The 16,750-nt window shown below is 44.4% G+C and overlaps 1 protein-coding gene across 1 annotated transcript in view; it reads left to right on the top strand.

Annotated features, from left to right (window-relative positions):
- Positions 1-15,076, top strand: part of TMEM44 (transmembrane protein 44) — a 33,059-nt gene extending 17,983 nt beyond the window's left edge. The window contains exons 10-11 of the mRNA XM_090275535.1: positions 9,236-9,268; positions 11,788-15,076. Coding sequence (XP_090131661.1) covers positions 9,236-9,268; positions 11,788-11,898 — 144 coding nt within the window. The 3' untranslated portion in view covers positions 11,899-15,076. The remainder of the gene's footprint in view (positions 1-9,235; positions 9,269-11,787) is intronic.
- The last annotated feature ends 1,674 nt before the right edge of the window (positions 15,077-16,750 follow it).

Raw genomic sequence — 16,750 nt, 5'->3', positions numbered from 1 at the left:
CCTCCCCTGCCCTTACCTAGATGTTCACCTTGGCTGTCCCCAGTGTCTAGGCCTTTCTACCTGGGGTTCTCTCTGGCCCAATTTCCATGTGTCAGAATCCTACCCAGATGCTACCTGCTGTGTGAAACTAACCACCACCCCCCACCCTGATACACACACACGGACACACCAGGAGATGAATGGCTCCTTCCCTTGGATGCCCTGAGCATACACCTCTCACACACAATTTCCACTGTGTGCTGTGTAGCCGATGAGCCATAGGCCTGTCTCCCCGCCAGGCTGTGCATGAGCTTCTAGGTGGAGGGTTTGGGCTGCCTTTGTCTTTCTTTATCTCTACATCCTGGAACACAGCTGGTCTCATGAGCTGGGTTTTGAGTGAGGAGTTCTGCGCCAGACTGAGGGCCACTTGGGGTTTGTGTATCCCTGTGTAGCTCAGTGTTGTTTATTTCTTGGATTCATTCACCCAAGCACGTGGCTTGGCAGCTGGGAGGCAGCAGTTTGGGCAGCAACGGGAAGCAATGCGATGCGCCTGAGGGTAAAGTGTGTTCAGGGAGAAGGGACAGTCAGTTCTCAGTCAGCGAGGTAGGGAGGGCCTCTGGAGAGCAAGGGTGGGGAGTGACATTCGCTCTATGGAAACAAGGGTGATTTTTATTGCTCACCCACAATTAAGGTAAGGATTGGACAGTGACCTTGAAAAATTCAGACATTGTCTTTATGGCTGGTTTGGGACATTTTTCTGTTTTGCACTCCTTGTTCTTCCCCTACTCTAGTGTCTTTCTCTTTTTAGACTTAAAAAGAAAAAAAAAATTATATAAATTCCAAAGGGACAAGGTCACACTCAAATCAGGCAAATGGAAATGAATGCTTTTGCCCATGTTAAAAGGAATAGGTTTTAGAAGCATAGCTGCCCCAGCTTCCTCCACCCCCCTCAATCTCAGCACAGTCCTCTTCACTCCCTAAAACATACACACACCGAATGACAAAGCCACTGCATCCTATAAAGGACCTTAGAATTTCACTAAACATATACACCAACAGGTCAAATGGTCGTCAAGTTCCCAATACAAATACTTTAATATATGAGCAGGACACAGCGAAGCTTTTGCCAGGTATGGGATCTCTTGGGCCTCTGGTAATCTATATTTTCTGTTCTTAAACATAACACACACTTACTGTAAAAAATTTGGAAAATGTAAAGAAGAAAATTAAAATAAATTCACAAGCCTACCAACCAGCAACTACCAACTAGTGAAGGGATCGTGCAGTCTTGACAGCCTCCCGTTTGGGGACAACGTTCCTTAAAGTTCCCAGTTCCTTTTACAGCTGAATGTAAGAAGGTGTCTTTTAGCAGATGAGTGTAAGATGGCACCTGATCTGTAATTCAGCAGACATTTTCTGAGGGTGGGGATTTGAAAGAAAAATACACGAGGGCCAATGGGCTGGCCCAAAACCCCCCGTCAGAGGAGGGGAAGGTACTTGGTCAGTTGGTCACAGCCAGGGGTCTGATCCTTGCCTTATTCCTCCAGACCACATTCCAGGGGGGCTGGATTGTAGAGATCTGTGCAGGGCCTTAGATCATCACTTCCTTGGTTTGTGACTTCTCTTGCTCCCAGGATTTCACAATTTAAATATTTCATGGTATTGAACTGAGAAACCGGGGTCTCTTTCCCTTCTCTTGGGATGCCCCACTCCCGAGCTGGCTCCCCTGGATCTACTGAGGTGGACTTCCATGTCCTAGACCACCTCTGCGTCTGCTTCTCCTTGACCCCATGGGTCCATTGGTGCATCCCTTTCAGCTGCCACTGTGGAGGCCTGTGAGCCTGGCTCCACTCTATGTGATGTGAAGATGAGTGTTTATCTTTTCTGTAGTTCTCTATGGTTTTGTAACTTAACTCTCAGATGGTTGTATGTCCATGTCCTGGAGACACACACCAACTGTTTTGAATAGCTACTTCCTAACCAGCGGTGCCTCAACAATACACCGCATCCACAGCACTCGAGCTCACTGAGTGTTTTAAAATCATTGGTAAGAAAAACAGTCCTCAGTGTGTGTGTCTAACAGTGACTGTGTGCGTCGGAGCCAGGCACTTGATGCTCTGTACCTTCCAGGCACTGCTTGGTGTAATCCTCTTAATGGCCCCTGTGGAAGGTACCTTTGCCATCCTTGTTTTCCAGAAGTGGAGACTGGGACAGTGAATTTAAGTAACTTACCCCTCTCCCATATTAATAATAATAATAATAATAATAATAATTGACAGACCTGGGATTTGAACCCAGCTCTGTCTGGCTCTGAAACCCCTGTTGTAACCACTGTCTATGCTCCACTGCCTTGGCAGGAACTCTTGCCCCAGAAGGTATGCAGGACCAGGTTTAGAACCCATCAGTCCCTTTTTACAGATGGGAAAGCTGAATCTCCCCAGGACTCTTTTCCCTCACCTGTGCTCTGCCTGGGTTTTCCAGGGGTACCCTATCTAATAGACAGGGTAAAACACTGGGAATGGCAAGTAATTCCAGGGATGGAAGAACAGGAGACAGGGTGAGACAGAGACAGGTCAGGCCATGGGTACTCACATGGAGGGAGAACTTCAGTATTTTCACCTTCCCTCAAGTGTCCATTGGCTAGGCTGGACAGGGTACCAGATGAATGGTGTTGGAGCCTCAGGCCATTTCCTTGGGCTGTGTGAATTTCCAGACATCTTCACGAGAGGTGGGGCACTCCACAGAGACTTCCACTCATTCATTTGTTCACTCACTCACCGCTTCAACACAAGGCAGCCCTGCTCCTGGCACAGCCATCCCAAGAGCGTACTGAACAGATGTTGAGTAAGGGTTGCCCATGGTCTACATGGGGGAGCCAAGGCCCAGGGGAAGCAGGAGTGGCCATGTCACTTTCCAGGGCAGCCAACACCTGTTTCATGAGTGCAGGGTTCACGTTCCCCCAGCACTGAAACTGTTCCTCTGCCTTTTATTTATATATTCATTTATATATTTATGTAAAGTTTTTTTTTTAACTTATTTTTTAGAGAGAAGGGAAAGAAGGGGGAAAGAGGGAGAGAAACATCAATGTGCAAGAGACACACTGATCAGTTGCTTCTCACAAGCCCCCAACTGGGAACCCAGCCCACAACCCAGGCATGCACCCCAACTGGGAATTGAACCGGCGACCCTTTGATTTGCAGGCCAGCACTCAATCCACCGAGCCACACCAGTCAGGGCTCCTCTGCCTTTTAAAGGTTTTACTTTATCTTATTTTTTAGTCTCTGGGATGCAAGAAAAGAGTAAGTTGAACTTTGTGACAAAAATGCATGCAGTTGTTTTTTCCCTCTGCTCTTCCTAGCAATGCCATAGACCTGGCGTAGAAAGCTTTGTCGGAATTCTGCAAGGAGGCTGTTTCTGTCATTGGAACAAAGTCCGCATGTTGGAGACTGACTGTGACTGGGGTTGGTGCAGTTGTGTTGGGGGTGGAGTGGGGAGGGGAACAAAGTCTGATACCAGACTGCTCTGTCTGTAAGAGGCTCGGGTCCTGGGTCTGTGTGCCCTGCTAATTCTGTGCCCATGTGCCCGAGGCTCTTGACAACCAGGACTGTTTGTTCCCTCTCCAAACCCTGCTTCCAGCAGACCAGGATAGTTTCCTTTGGATATTTGCCATTTTTAAAGCCAAATCATTCTTTTAAGGAATAAATAAATACACATATGTTCATGTGTGCAGACTATAAAAGTGCTCGTGTTAGCCCTGGCCAGATGGCTCAGTTGGTTGAAACATCGTCTCATGCACCAAAAGGTAGCAGATCTGATCCCCAGTCAGGGCACATACCTAGGTTGCACATTCAATCCCTGGTTGGGGTGGGTACGTTAGGCAATCAGTTGATACTTGTCTCTCACATCAATGTTCTCACTCTCTCCTCTCTCTCTCTCTCTCTCTCTCTCTCTCTCTCCCTCCCCCTCTCCCTCCCCCCTCCCTTCTTTCTTCCTTCTTCTCATTCTAAAATCAATAAACATATCCTGGGGTGAGGGTTTTTTAAAAAGCACTGTTAGAAGAAAATACATGTATGTAAGTAAGAAGAAAGAGGCCAGAACATTACAACATGTTCCAAAGGCTAGAAATGAAGTTGAGGATGTGGTTTCTCCACTGATCTGTTTCCTCCCAGGGAAGGTGACATCACCTGCCATGAGAGAGTGGAAGACTGCACATCCTGAAATGTGTGAGGCAGCCAGCTGGTTCCCCTATGGGTGAGGAAAGCAGACACAGGGGATTGTCTGGGCTGTTGCTGTCCTTCCAGACAGCCTTATGCTAGACTTCTTGACTTTTCGCTTCTCCTTCTGTAAATGAGAATCACAAGACCTTCCCTGCCTATGTTACAGAGTGAATATGAGGGCCAAATGAGGGTGCTGGTGGGGCTTTACAAGACTCCTGAAGGTGATATATGTCGTGCATTGGAAACCAGGCTGGAAGTGGGCTTCACTACTCGCTCTGGCCCTTTTAGTCTTGGAACCGAGCAACACTCACTCATTTTTCTGGGCCTGTTCTGAAAGTACAGATAGTGAGTTCAGGGAGGATGGTAAGACTCCACTGAGGTCAGAATGTGAAGGAGCTTGATGCAGTAGAGCACTGCTCTCATAAATGCTCAGTGTGAAACCCCAGCTTTGGACAGGGCGATCCTTAAGGTCCCACTTAGTAACGTGACCCTAAGTGTCAAAGGGTATTGTTGAAAGAAGTAGGAAGAAATTAATTACACTCGTCAATGCTTAACAGTAGAAAGGCTTCCAGCAAGAAAACAGAAGGGGCCTGGCCTGTGTGGCTCAGTTGGTTGGGCATGGTCCCCACAAAGCGAAAGGTCGCTGGTTTGGTCCCTGATTGGGGAGCATAAGAGAGGGAGCGATCGATGTTTCTCTCTCACATCAATGTTTCTAAACATCTCTTTCTCCCTTCCCCTCTCCCTAAAAATAAATAAATAAGATATTTTTTAAAAAGAAAGGATGGTAGGTAGGAAGGGAGGGAAAAAACAGAAGGGTCAGCTACCTGCCCAACTTGTTTTTGTTTTGTTTTTTTCAGTTTTACTTATTTATTTTTTAGAGAGGAAGGGAGGGAGAAAGAGAGGGAAAGAAACATCATTCCATTGAATCTCACATGCCCCCAACTGGGACCTGGCTTACAACCCAGGCATTGTGCCCCGGCTGGGAATTGAACCAGCAGCCTTTTGGTTTGCAGGCCAGTGCTCAATCCACTGAGCCACACCAGCCAGGGAGGGCCCAAACTTGTTAATGTCCTTGATCGTACAGCAGCTCAGGCTGCTGGGTCTGCCCAGATGCCACCCTCAGACCTCTGGCCTCTTCAATCTCCAGAAGCATTTCCAAACCTGCTGCCCAAAACACAGGGAAGGGCCTTACCACTTCAACTTGAGTCTATCCTACCTCATCTCTCCTTTCATTGCTGTCCTACCCAGGAGCTTCCCAACACTCGACCCCATGGCCTCCCTGCTCTAAGGCCTGTGGCTCCTTCCCGCTTATAGTTTAAATTTGGACCCTTTGTCCTGACCTCCAGGATATTTAGTCCTCTGGCCCTGGGCCAATTCTCCAGGTTTCTCTCACACATCTGGCCAGCTTTCTCTTCTCTGGGTTTCCTTGCTTATTTCGGTCTTCCCTTTCAAGGCACTACCTAAATCCTGCTTCCTCTAGGAAGCCTTCCCTACACTCCAGAGTACATTTGCTACATTTAATAGGCAAAAAATACAGAACATCCAATGAAATTTGAATTTTAGATGAACTTACTTAACAGTAAAACATTATTTGTGATCTGAAATTCATATTTCACTGGGCATCCTGTGTTTTATCTGGCAACCCTGCTCCTGAATTAAACTTGATTATTCACACCTCTGGCCCTTCCCTAGACCTCTTCTTCAGTTCTTCCGAGCAACATTTAAGCAGCAAAATTTCTTCCAAAAAATTAAGAAATACAATGTGGTATTTCAACTATACCTAAAAATTGGGGGTAAATGTCAGTGAATCGCATGCTGGCCTGTGAACCAAAAGGTTGCCGGTTCAATTCCTAGCCAGGGCACATGCCTGGGTTGTGGGCCAGATCCCCAGTTGGGGACGCACAGGAGGCAACAGATCCATGTTTCTCTCCCTTCCTGTCTCTCTGAAAGTAAATAAATAAAATCTTTTTATAAAACTGGGAAAAAGTAGTTTTATAAAATGAAGAACAAGAGCCATGGTTGCCAAGGCCTTTCCCATTGGTGGCTCTGGGATTTGACCTAAAACAGTACTTGTGTCTCCTAGTGACTAGAGTTGGAGGTGCTGCTCCCAACCCTGCTGCCACCGTTTTAATGCACGTAGCTTCTCTGTCCCGGCTCTTTTGTTCCAGCCTTCATATGTACCTGAAGTGAAACTGGGTGTCATCTTTATAAAGGAAACTGACCCACTGGGGGGTCAAGAACATCCCTTTCGCTGATTACGTTCACTCTGGGCCTTTCACACAGCACTTCACGGCCTGTGACGCATGTTGTCATCTCACACCCTGTTTTCCCCACAGCAGCCTAGAAACAGAGAGCAGTGTGGGAAATTGGGCAGTTAGAGAAGGGGAAAGAAAGAGAGTTGAAACACGGTGCTTGGTTCAGAGTAAGTGTCCAAGAACTCCTTAATTAACTAAAATGTTGTGCAGGTTGAAAAAAATGAAATAGGATGAAATTTTGAAACATACAGTGGAATTTTTTTTTATTATTGATTTGAGAGAGAGAAAGAGAAACATTGATTTGTTGTTCCACTTATTTATCCGTTCATTGGTTGATTCTTGTATGTGCCCTGACTGGGGATCAAACCTGTAACCTTGGCATATCAGGACAAAACTCTAACCAACTGAGTTACCCATCCAGGACTATGGCGGAACGTTTAAAAGTCTGTAAGGTACCAGGTCAAAAGGAAATCCGCTTAATAAAAGTAAGAGAGAACTGGCTGGTGTGTCTTAAAACTTTATAATCAGGAGAAACAAAAAACTTCATAATTGGTCCTGAGTGCAGCAACATCTCACCTCTCCAATGTGGGGAAAACACATCTCCCCAAACGTAAGAGGTGGAAGCTGAACAAATGGTCTGTGAGGCACATCCAGCTCCCATCGTCCAAAATGTAAGCCTGGAAAGTGACTGTTTCCTCAATGGCTAAGACACACCTCAAAGTCTCCAGGGACAAAGGAAAAGTTACTACGTGTCCTGTGGATAAGGGCTAGTTTCAGAAGCATGACAAAGTGTGCTTGTAGAAATGAAGTACACTCTGCTATGGTTCACAAACATGATGGAATTTTGGTCCTCTTTAAGGATATGTGGAAATACTCATTACATTTTAAGGGGGGATAGCCATTTTCACAATTTGGGGTATGTGTGTATTTCTTAGGGCTATTGAATAACTTCATAGAGGCTCTTTTGGGGATAGAATTAGGGGCAATCTTTAGTTTGTTCTTTTGGAAAAAATTTCTATACAAAAATGAACACATTTTGCTCTTGAAATAAAAAAAGACTATAACATTTTATTTATTTGTACTTTGCGGTTGCTGGGAGAGACTTCAGTTAGAAAGATTTGAGTTAATTGTACTGAGGCACACTATTATTGGTTTTAAAACTTAAAAAAAGAAACCCTGACTACTTTCTCCACTAGAGGGCACTCTTCTTAAATTTCATAGTGCCCGTGATGCGGAAGATTTGGAAAGAAGTTTCAAGGTTTCATTTCAGCCCAGTTTGGGGGACCCTTAAGCTTCTGTATTTGTTTACTTGCTTGTTTGCTCAGCTTTAAATAAACGTTTTTATTTTGGAATAATTTTAGATTTACAGAGAAGTTGCAAAGGTAGTACAGAGAATTCCTGTATATTTTTACCCAGTTCCCCTTAATGTTAACATCCTACAGAACCAGGTTACATTGGTCAAAACTAAGACATTAACATTGATGCATTACTGTTAACTAAGCTGCAGATTTTATTTAAATTTCACCAGTTTTCCATTAATATTCTTACTCTTTTTCAGGTTACAATCCAGCATCTCACATGGCATTTAGTAATTTTTTAACTAACAAAACACCTACTCACTGTAGTAACCACAGAAAACCATTTCTATTTTGTATGAACATCTGTATTTATTTGTAAAAGTTATTTAACTTTTTGAACCTCTACGTTGTCTTCTACATTTCTCTCTTTTTGCAATGTGTGTGGAACCATTACTTTTAGTAATTTTCTGTCTTCTCCAATTAAATTAATATTTTTTCAATTTATATCCCTCCAATCAGGATGTCATTAAAATATGAGTGCTATAGAATTATTACTATTTTGGTAGGTATAATAATGGCATTGTGCTTAGAATTTTTTAAAATGTCCTTATCAATAAGATACATACTGAAGTATTTACAGATGAAATTATTTACTTTACAATACTTCAGCCAATAAAAATATTGAGGAGCTAGAGCAAATAAGACAGGGTGTGTCCATGGGTATTTATGAAGTTATTCTGTTGTGTATGATTGAAAATCTGATAATTAAAATGTTGTTTAAAATGGAAATGTAAAAGAATTGAACAGTAGAGGCTTGGTTTTAATGTGACAGTCATGCCAAATCCTATGGACTTTCAGATTGGCAGCTGTTCAACCTAATAGGCATTCACAGATCAATATAACTGACACTTGCAGATTCATAGCTCTGTCAGAAAACGTCTCCCAGGCACTGTATGCAGTGCTGGAGGATGAGAGCCAATCACAAAGCTGCCCTTCAAGAACCTGACTCAGACATATTTGAGGCTTGGGATGGAGCCAACCATGCAGTAAAGGTTTATTAAAAATGAATCTTGGCTGGTAGCAAATACCCTATATATACTTTCAAGGTGGGGATTTTATTTACATTTCTCTTTCTTAATTTTGTGGTTTTGAGTTGACTCATCTCTGCCATGTGGTTAATAAATGGAAGATTTATTATTATTATTACACCTGGTAATAATAGTTTCTAATAATGGTAATTTAAAAATAGGTATGGGTTATAGTTTTTCCAAGGACCTACAGCCTTCATAATGATCACAATTATTATTGATCCTTGAACTCAATGGTAGCTGCTGCCTTTGTGCCTGCTATACCTTTGCCCTCAGACCACCAGAGGGGCCTCGTCCTGGCTCACTGAGCAGCCAGGGGCTGGTGCTGAGTTCTGCTTTGCTCTGTAATGGTGGCAGAATCTATAAAACACTTTTCTGTCTCTCCTTTTATTCTGCAGCACAAGTATTGGGAAGCCCTAAACTCAGAGCAGGTATGGACAGTTGTGCTCTCTCTCTATTCCAGGGGGAACTCCGTGGGGCTTGATTTCAGTTCCCATTTTTGTTAGCCATCCCTTGGCTGGCTGGAATCACGCCAGATTCCTTTAGGGGAAAAAAGAGAATGTGAAAATGAGAGGGGAGCCTTAGGAGCAAGGGGTTTTCCCGGTTCTCTCAGTTCAGACTTCTTTCTGCTTTGTCCAAACCATTTAGTAGGGACTCCGAGAAGATACATAACCCAAGGGAGAAATGTGGTTTGGAGAATAGGTCCATCAAGAAGATTAACCACAGGTTGCTAATGATAGTGGTACTGGGAGGGGCTGGAGCAGTCGAGACAAACATTCTGAAGCCTTGGGCAGCTGGCTGCTGTCGCCATGCCACCCTCGCCTCCAGGTGACACATGAGCACATGTGTTTTGACAACTACCTGTGTCTGTTGTCACCCAGGATTATTTCTGGTAAGACCATAGATCATCTTTTGCTCTTTTCTCTTCATGCCTGGATAATAGCACTGTTTTTATTATTTAAAATGAAGTTTTAAAACACATTATTCTGGGGAATCAGAAGAAAGAGAGTTAAAATGTTTTTGAAGGCTTAGCCCACTTCCGAGAGTTCACTTGATCATAGTGATGGGCTGTTTCAAATTGCTGGAAGCTGAATTGGTCGGCTGTAGCAAGAATTGGAGCAGTGGTTCTGAACCACCAGGGCCAAACCTTAGGTCTCAACCCACACGTCCAGTCTAGGGTGGGTCACCAGCATCAGCCTTTTGAATGAGCACCATGGACCCTTCTGGTGAGGTTGGTCCACACCACACTCAGAAGTGTGATCTGGAACGTGGGCCCCACCTGGATAACGGCATTTATCAAAAAGCACACTGTCCATCCTCAGAGAACAGGCTCTGACTTCCACCACGGGGCAACTGGACCACAGAGGCTGGGGGTGGGGGTGGGGCAGGCAGAAGCTCTTTTATGTGGAATCTTTGATAAAGTCAGAAAGGAATTTGCTTAGAGATGTCTCCCCAAATCTGCAGCCACAAGTAAATGAGAAGTAAGTACTGGCAGTGGCTGGCACAGCCCTGGACAGGTACAAGGGGCTGAACTCTACCAACCAAATCAGCTTAGTCCTTGGCCTGCAGGATTAGTGGAGATGAGGTGGTCTTTCTAGCATGATGCTGTTTTCAATCACCAACTAGTAAAACTCAGTTCAGTTATTACTAGTAACTTTCTCATTAAATCAGGATCTTTCCTTCTGTTCAAAACAAAGCCATAATTTGTGCTTTATAACTGGCACGGTATAGGCATTATCTGGTTCAGGGAGTCTTGAAGACCTTATCCTGGACCTCCAAAAACTGGACTGATTGATTCAGATAAACTTGAGTATCTGGTAGAGCATTTTTCTTGGAGTGCATGTCCACACCTGACTATTTTCTGACCCAAATAGATCATCTGGCCTGTGACTGATAGAGCCTACGTGGCCTTTGCTTGTTATTTTCTGGGTCTTCTGATGCTATCACATGTGACCTATGACTCAGAATCATCAATCATGGAAACTCAGTAAGAAAAGAAATCATATTACCTAGTTACTGATCCAACATTCCCACTTACACATGGAGAAACCAAGGCCCAGAGAAGAGGAAGTAAGTTAATGGCAGAAGAAAGACTTGAGCCCAATCCTCCTTTACCTCCGTCACAGTGGGGATTCCCTTCTCTTTGTTCCTGTGTGAAGTTCTCTCTTGTCCATCGCATTAGAGCAATAGAAGGGCTTTGCAAACAGTTTCACCGGTGCTGTGTGCCTCTCTTTTTTAACCTTTAACCTACTCCCGCAAATTTCAATTTATCATACTTGTCTGAGAGCAATGAAGTATTCACTGGCAATAACCACTCTGAATTAGGTTCTAAGTGTTTGTTTTTGACAAGTCTGCTGACCTCAAGTTTAGAGGAAACACCATGGGGGGTGGAGGGGAATGGGCAAGGACCAGCCAATGCCCTGTTCTTAAGGAGCTCACAATGGACCTCAGAGGACAAGGGAGATGCCCAGAGAAAGGGCAGGGATATCCATGCTCAGCTGCACATGAGTGGTACAGGCAGTACAAAGAGAAGGGGGTGAGAGCTCAGTGTGCGTAAGCAGTCAGGGTAGTCTTCCTGGAAGAGAAGTACTCACCTGGACTATAAAGAATGGGTTCTGTATGCCTGGTGTTTTGCAGGAATGAGTTAGTCATCGAGGTGGGAATTCTTAGAATAAAGAGACTATGACTCAGTCTCACTAGAGGACTCTGTGACAACAAGGTAAAAAGAGGGTGGTGAGGGGGTGGGGCTGGTCTGTTCACAGTGGCTACCCATTAATTCCTTTATTTGAAGTTATGCTTGCCAAGTTAGGTTCCAGAAACACAGGCCTGGTTACCTGTTTGTCTTGTATGCCTGGGCCATAATAACCAGGATTGGAGCTGTTGTTAGGGGATTGTAGGAGATAAGAAGGGTCTGTTCCACCAAGATACCTTTTGTGTTTTTTCTCCACAGTGGGACCCTGAAGATACAAACCTTGAAGGGAACAAAGACAGCGTGGAGATGCTTAGATCCCAGATGAACAGGTGTCCTATGAGGCCAGTTGACTTGACCTCTGATGAGTAACACTTTTTGTAGCCACCTCAACAACTCAGAGCCTGAAGTCAAATGTCAGGAACTGATTGCTGAGGCTGCCCAATAATGTGAGGAACCAGGAGCTGTCCCTGACCTTGGCTTGTCTGTGCCATGGCTCATGATGGAGCTAAGACTTTGGGTCCTGTGGACAGACATGGCCAGAGTTTGCTCTGAAATTTGAAGTTCACATAGCACTCCTGTGAAACATAAATCTTCATCTGAAGTTACAATGGACCCTCTTTCCCCTTTCCCTTTTGATTCAACCATGCTCTGAACATCTGCTAGGTGCCAGGAATGACTTCATCTAACAAATAGCTAATGTCTTTGAATCTCAATAGAGCCCCATTCTGCAAGACCTGCCTAAGCCTACATGAGAGGGGTGCACCCACATGCTGGGGATCTGAGACACAGTCGTGGGTACTGATAGGGACTGATTCCTGACTTCCACTCACCCACTTGAGTTTTCTGCTAGAGGTTAGAGATAGACCTTCTTGGTCAACCGAGTGTTTGTGAGGGCAAGCAAACTAAATTGTTGTAGGCATCAGGACTTGCTCCAACCTGACAAGGTGTGTGCTGGGGCAGGGTTTGCAGGTGAGGAGGACTGTCTGCTTCAGGAATAACTGAAAGCATGCAGAGGGTAAGAGGCCCAGCAGCAGGTGTTCAAGTCAAACACAGCAATCCCATTTTAGAGTTGTTTGATACTGTGATCACGGGTAAGGGGAAGAATGGAGGGACTGGGGCTAAGGTGAGGGGAACACCGGAATGAATAACTCCTGAGTGAACTGAAGTATCTCACTGTGGAGCACAGAGAGGATCTGAATCCCAACACAGCCACAGAAGTCTGCCACAAGGGAAAGTGGGAGAAATGCCAAGAAACACAGCACCGCCCCTAGCTGGCACCTGGCAGCCTGTGTGACTCACCTGGTGCTGTCCAGTTTCTCCGAAAGTGTGGTGCTTATTCTGGCCGCTTGAAGAAGGCCGAACCTTAGGGAAGCAGGTTGGTTCCACAGATCTCTGTAGAGATCCTAATCTCCTAAGTGACCTCCGAGGTAGAAGTGAACTTAAAGCCACCTTGTCTATTCCCATTATCCAAATGCTTTGGTCCCTGGTTGTCTTGTAGTGGAGTTTGCTAAAATCAGTTTCGCTTTGTGACCTTAAACCAGTGAAGCTATACTTAGAGGGGAGATGAAGATTTGAATCGGTAGTGTGTGTGTTTGGGCAGGGAGAGCAGGGGCAGGGTGGACAGGAAGAGAATTCCAGACAATGAAACCTTACAGAGGATTGGAAGCAGGGAAGGGTGGAACCTAGTCAAGGAAGGGGGAACCTGACATGGCCAGAATGGGTGATGCAGTATGGGCTGTAGGGAACAGGTAAAGAGGCCAGAAAGGAACCAGACTGTGAAGGCAGGGTAGTTGGTACTTAATTCTGTGCTAACTAGTAGCCATGGAAGATACCAGAGTAGACAGGTGATTGACATGCCTCAGGCAGGCCACAGCTGATGGGTGAGATTTTCATCCCTATGGCCACAACTTCTCAGGACACAGGAATGTGCAGTAGTGGATACAGTATAAGCATGGAGAACATATTTAATCTGAGTGGTAATAGCAGGACAAGTTCATGGTTCATTCTTTAAAAAGGCAGAGACATGGGATAGGATGACATCTCTGAAGTTTGCCATTAGCACATTCCCCCTTTCTCAAGGGGGTGCTGACTCATGCTCCCCGAGGCACCAGAGATTGGTTGGATCCTGATAAAAACAGCCAATCACCCAAGAACATCAAATGATCTTGCTATGTGTGGAACATCTCACTATGCTTTCCTTTCCATTTTGCTGTGTATTTAAAACTGCTTTTAAAAAACAGAGTCTTTAAAACATGATCTTGCTTTCAGCAGCATAAACTACTTGAGCTCCAGGTGTTGCCTAACTCCCTAGATCCCTTAGTTCCAGCCTCTTTCTTCCCAAACCAGTTCCTATCATCAGGGACCAAGCCTGTCTCAAAACTGAATCCTGTGTTTCTTCTTACAGGGTGAACTATTAAGCTGGGAGTTTAGGAAGCAGTCTGGCCTCCTTTTTCAATGAGAATCTATCTGCCTGTTATGCAAAACTCTGCAACTCTGGAGCCTCTGTAAAGAGGTGCCAACCTAAATGCCTTTCCTCTAGTAGGAGTGTCCCTGCCTCCGCTGCAGCTTCATCCCTAGCTGTTAGCCAGGGGGACAATGGGAGTTATTTGCTCTGAAGACTCAGTGAGCAGTGCACGGGCTTACCTACACTAGGGAAAGGATGGGGAACATATTTCTAATCCCTTTCTCCCACTCATCTAGAGATGAGAGATGGTGTCATACAGCGTTAGTTGTGCCACCTATTTTCTGCATGCCTTGGAGCATGTTACCTAACCTTTATGAACTCCTGCAACAGACTGAGTATAATACCTATCTATATAGTTTGTAGTGAAGACTAAGCGAATTCACATCTATGAAACGCGTAACATAATACCTGACTCAAAGCGGACACTGAAGTAGGATGTTTCCTTCTTCCCTATACTTTCTGGCCACGTATGCCCTGAAAAGCAGTTAGTAACCAAAGAATCAGGTTGGAAGAGACTTCAGTGATTTGAATTCCCTTGACAATAACTTTAATAAGTGATTACCTACATCCTGCTTAAACTCTGTAAAAAAGATTTCACCCATTTTATCTCCCAAAGAAATTTGTATCATAAGGGAGAGCTCAGATCACTAAGATGTTTTTTAAATCCTGTCTAGATCCCAAAGAACCAACCCTCTTATCCCCTGCCAATACTTAAGTATGATGAATAGATTTATGAACATCATCTGATACCACACTTATTATATCATGTCTGTTACAATGAGGTATGAGCTCCCAGAGTAAGGAGAGGCACTATGCCAAGGATCATGGCTGGGCTCCATCTCCCAGGTCTGATTTGGTGTGATCCTTGACAAGTCATTTTCCCTTCTGAGTCACAGTTTCTTCATCTGTAAAAGTGAAAATTAGGCCATATTTCTTTCACTTTTCCCCTTTTGTGAATATGCCAGTGAATTTTTGTTTCCCTCAAAAGACTGACATCTTTATAAACTCTCAAGAACCCAATCTGCCTTAACACAAAGAAACCACAGCATTTGACATTTACAAATTTTGCAGATTCCTTCCAGTACTGAAAACTATATAAAACCTGTTTCTAAACTTGGGGAATCTGGTCATTTTATTTACTTTCTTAATATTCAGAGGCTCTATTATTGGCAGTTTATTTTGGTCAAGCTTTATTCTTGCTAAACCATCTCTTATATTGAAGAACCTATGAAAAATATTTTCCACAGTGCAAGAAAAAGAATCTATAAATCATTAAGGAGAAAACAGATGTTTAAGCAGTGTCTCAATACTAACTTCACAACACTTTTAAGATTCTCTCCACTTCATTTTCTTGATCAAGTCCCTTCTTGATCATTCCTTTCCATTATTTTCCAGCTACGCAGCCATTGATCTACTCTCTCTGACTTTAAATTGTTTTTTCCCCTCTAACGTTTAGGTCTATGCTTTAGCAGAGGAAGTTCTGCCTTGAAGGAACACAAGATTTGGTGTAATGTTGAAAATCTCTTGAAGGAGTTTATATGTCTATCCTGTATTATTCCAAGGGTCATCATCAGGGGAAAGAGGCAGTCATGGAGAGGTTCAAAAATGGTGCTAAATCAAATGATTTAGGGAACATCTGGTTTGCTTTTTCTTTACTAACTGAAAGCCAAACAAGCCACCAGGCATCCAGGATGGCGTCTTTTGGGCCCAGGCTCTTCGTTCAACAGCGCGTTAACTTTAAATACCTTCGGATTAACTTAATCTGACGCTTGGAAAACTCAACGTACCGCCCCGTTTCCGCTGGAAATTTTGCACCGGTTGTCACTGGCGAAAGAGGGACCAGCCCTTATCTTCCAGGCCTTCAGGGTCTGCAGCTGTGGTTGCAGCACGGCATGCTTGCCCGCCTCTTCAGCCTTCACCGTGCCGATCCACGTCTGGAAGGCGGGGCCGTAAGTGCTCTCCTCGAGCTGCGAGGAGGATGGCCCCCAAAGTTGGCACCTTCAGAACTGAATCCTGGCTCCTACTGCCTACCTCTTTCTTAGACAAGTTGTCAAACTCCTGCGTCCTGATGTCCATTCGGAACTCCCCCTGGCACTTCCGGGAAGGGAGGCAATACTAGGCTCTGCGCTTGCGCACTCTGCCACCGCTGCCCGTGAGTCGCGCTGGGCCGCCAACCCGGGCGCAGCGGAGGGCTGGTTCCCGCCTGGCCGCAGAGGTGGGGGACCGCGGGACAGCAGCCGGGGACGGTTTCCAGTTTTTTAAGGGGATGATGCCAAGATTATTTTACCCTTCCTAACGCATTTGAGACTGCGCGACATCCTTTATGGTGGAAATCATATTTTTGTTTCTAAATACATTACACATGTCCTTTAAATATATATATATAATGCAGGCACATGGTTTTTGTTTTTGTTTTTAAGAAAATCAGATTGTAGCAAAGATATATGAAGAAAAACAACCGTGCCTTGCTCCTCCCTATGCTCCCAAGGATCCTGCTTCTCAAGCCATCTTTCTTTCTTTCTTTCTTTCTTTCTTTTTCTTTCTTTCTTTCTTTCTTTCTTTCTTTCTTTCTTTCTTTCTTTCTTTCTTTCTTTCTTTCTTTCTTTCTTTCTTTCTTTCTTTCTTTCTTTCTTCTTTCTTTCTTTTTCTTCCTTCCTTCCTCTCTTTTTCTTTTCTTTCTCTTTCTCTCTCTCTCTTTCTTCCTTCCTTTCTTTCTTTTTCTTTCTTTATTTCTGAGGTGACGAGTTTTAACGGTTT

The sequence above is a fragment of the Furipterus horrens genome, unplaced genomic scaffold, assembly GCF_987537825.1.
Source record: "Furipterus horrens unplaced genomic scaffold, mFurHor1.1.pri manual_scaffold_1, whole genome shotgun sequence".
NCBI classification, from domain to species: domain Eukaryota; kingdom Metazoa; phylum Chordata; class Mammalia; order Chiroptera; family Furipteridae; genus Furipterus; species Furipterus horrens.
This window is presented reverse-complemented; position numbering and strand designations above follow the sequence as displayed.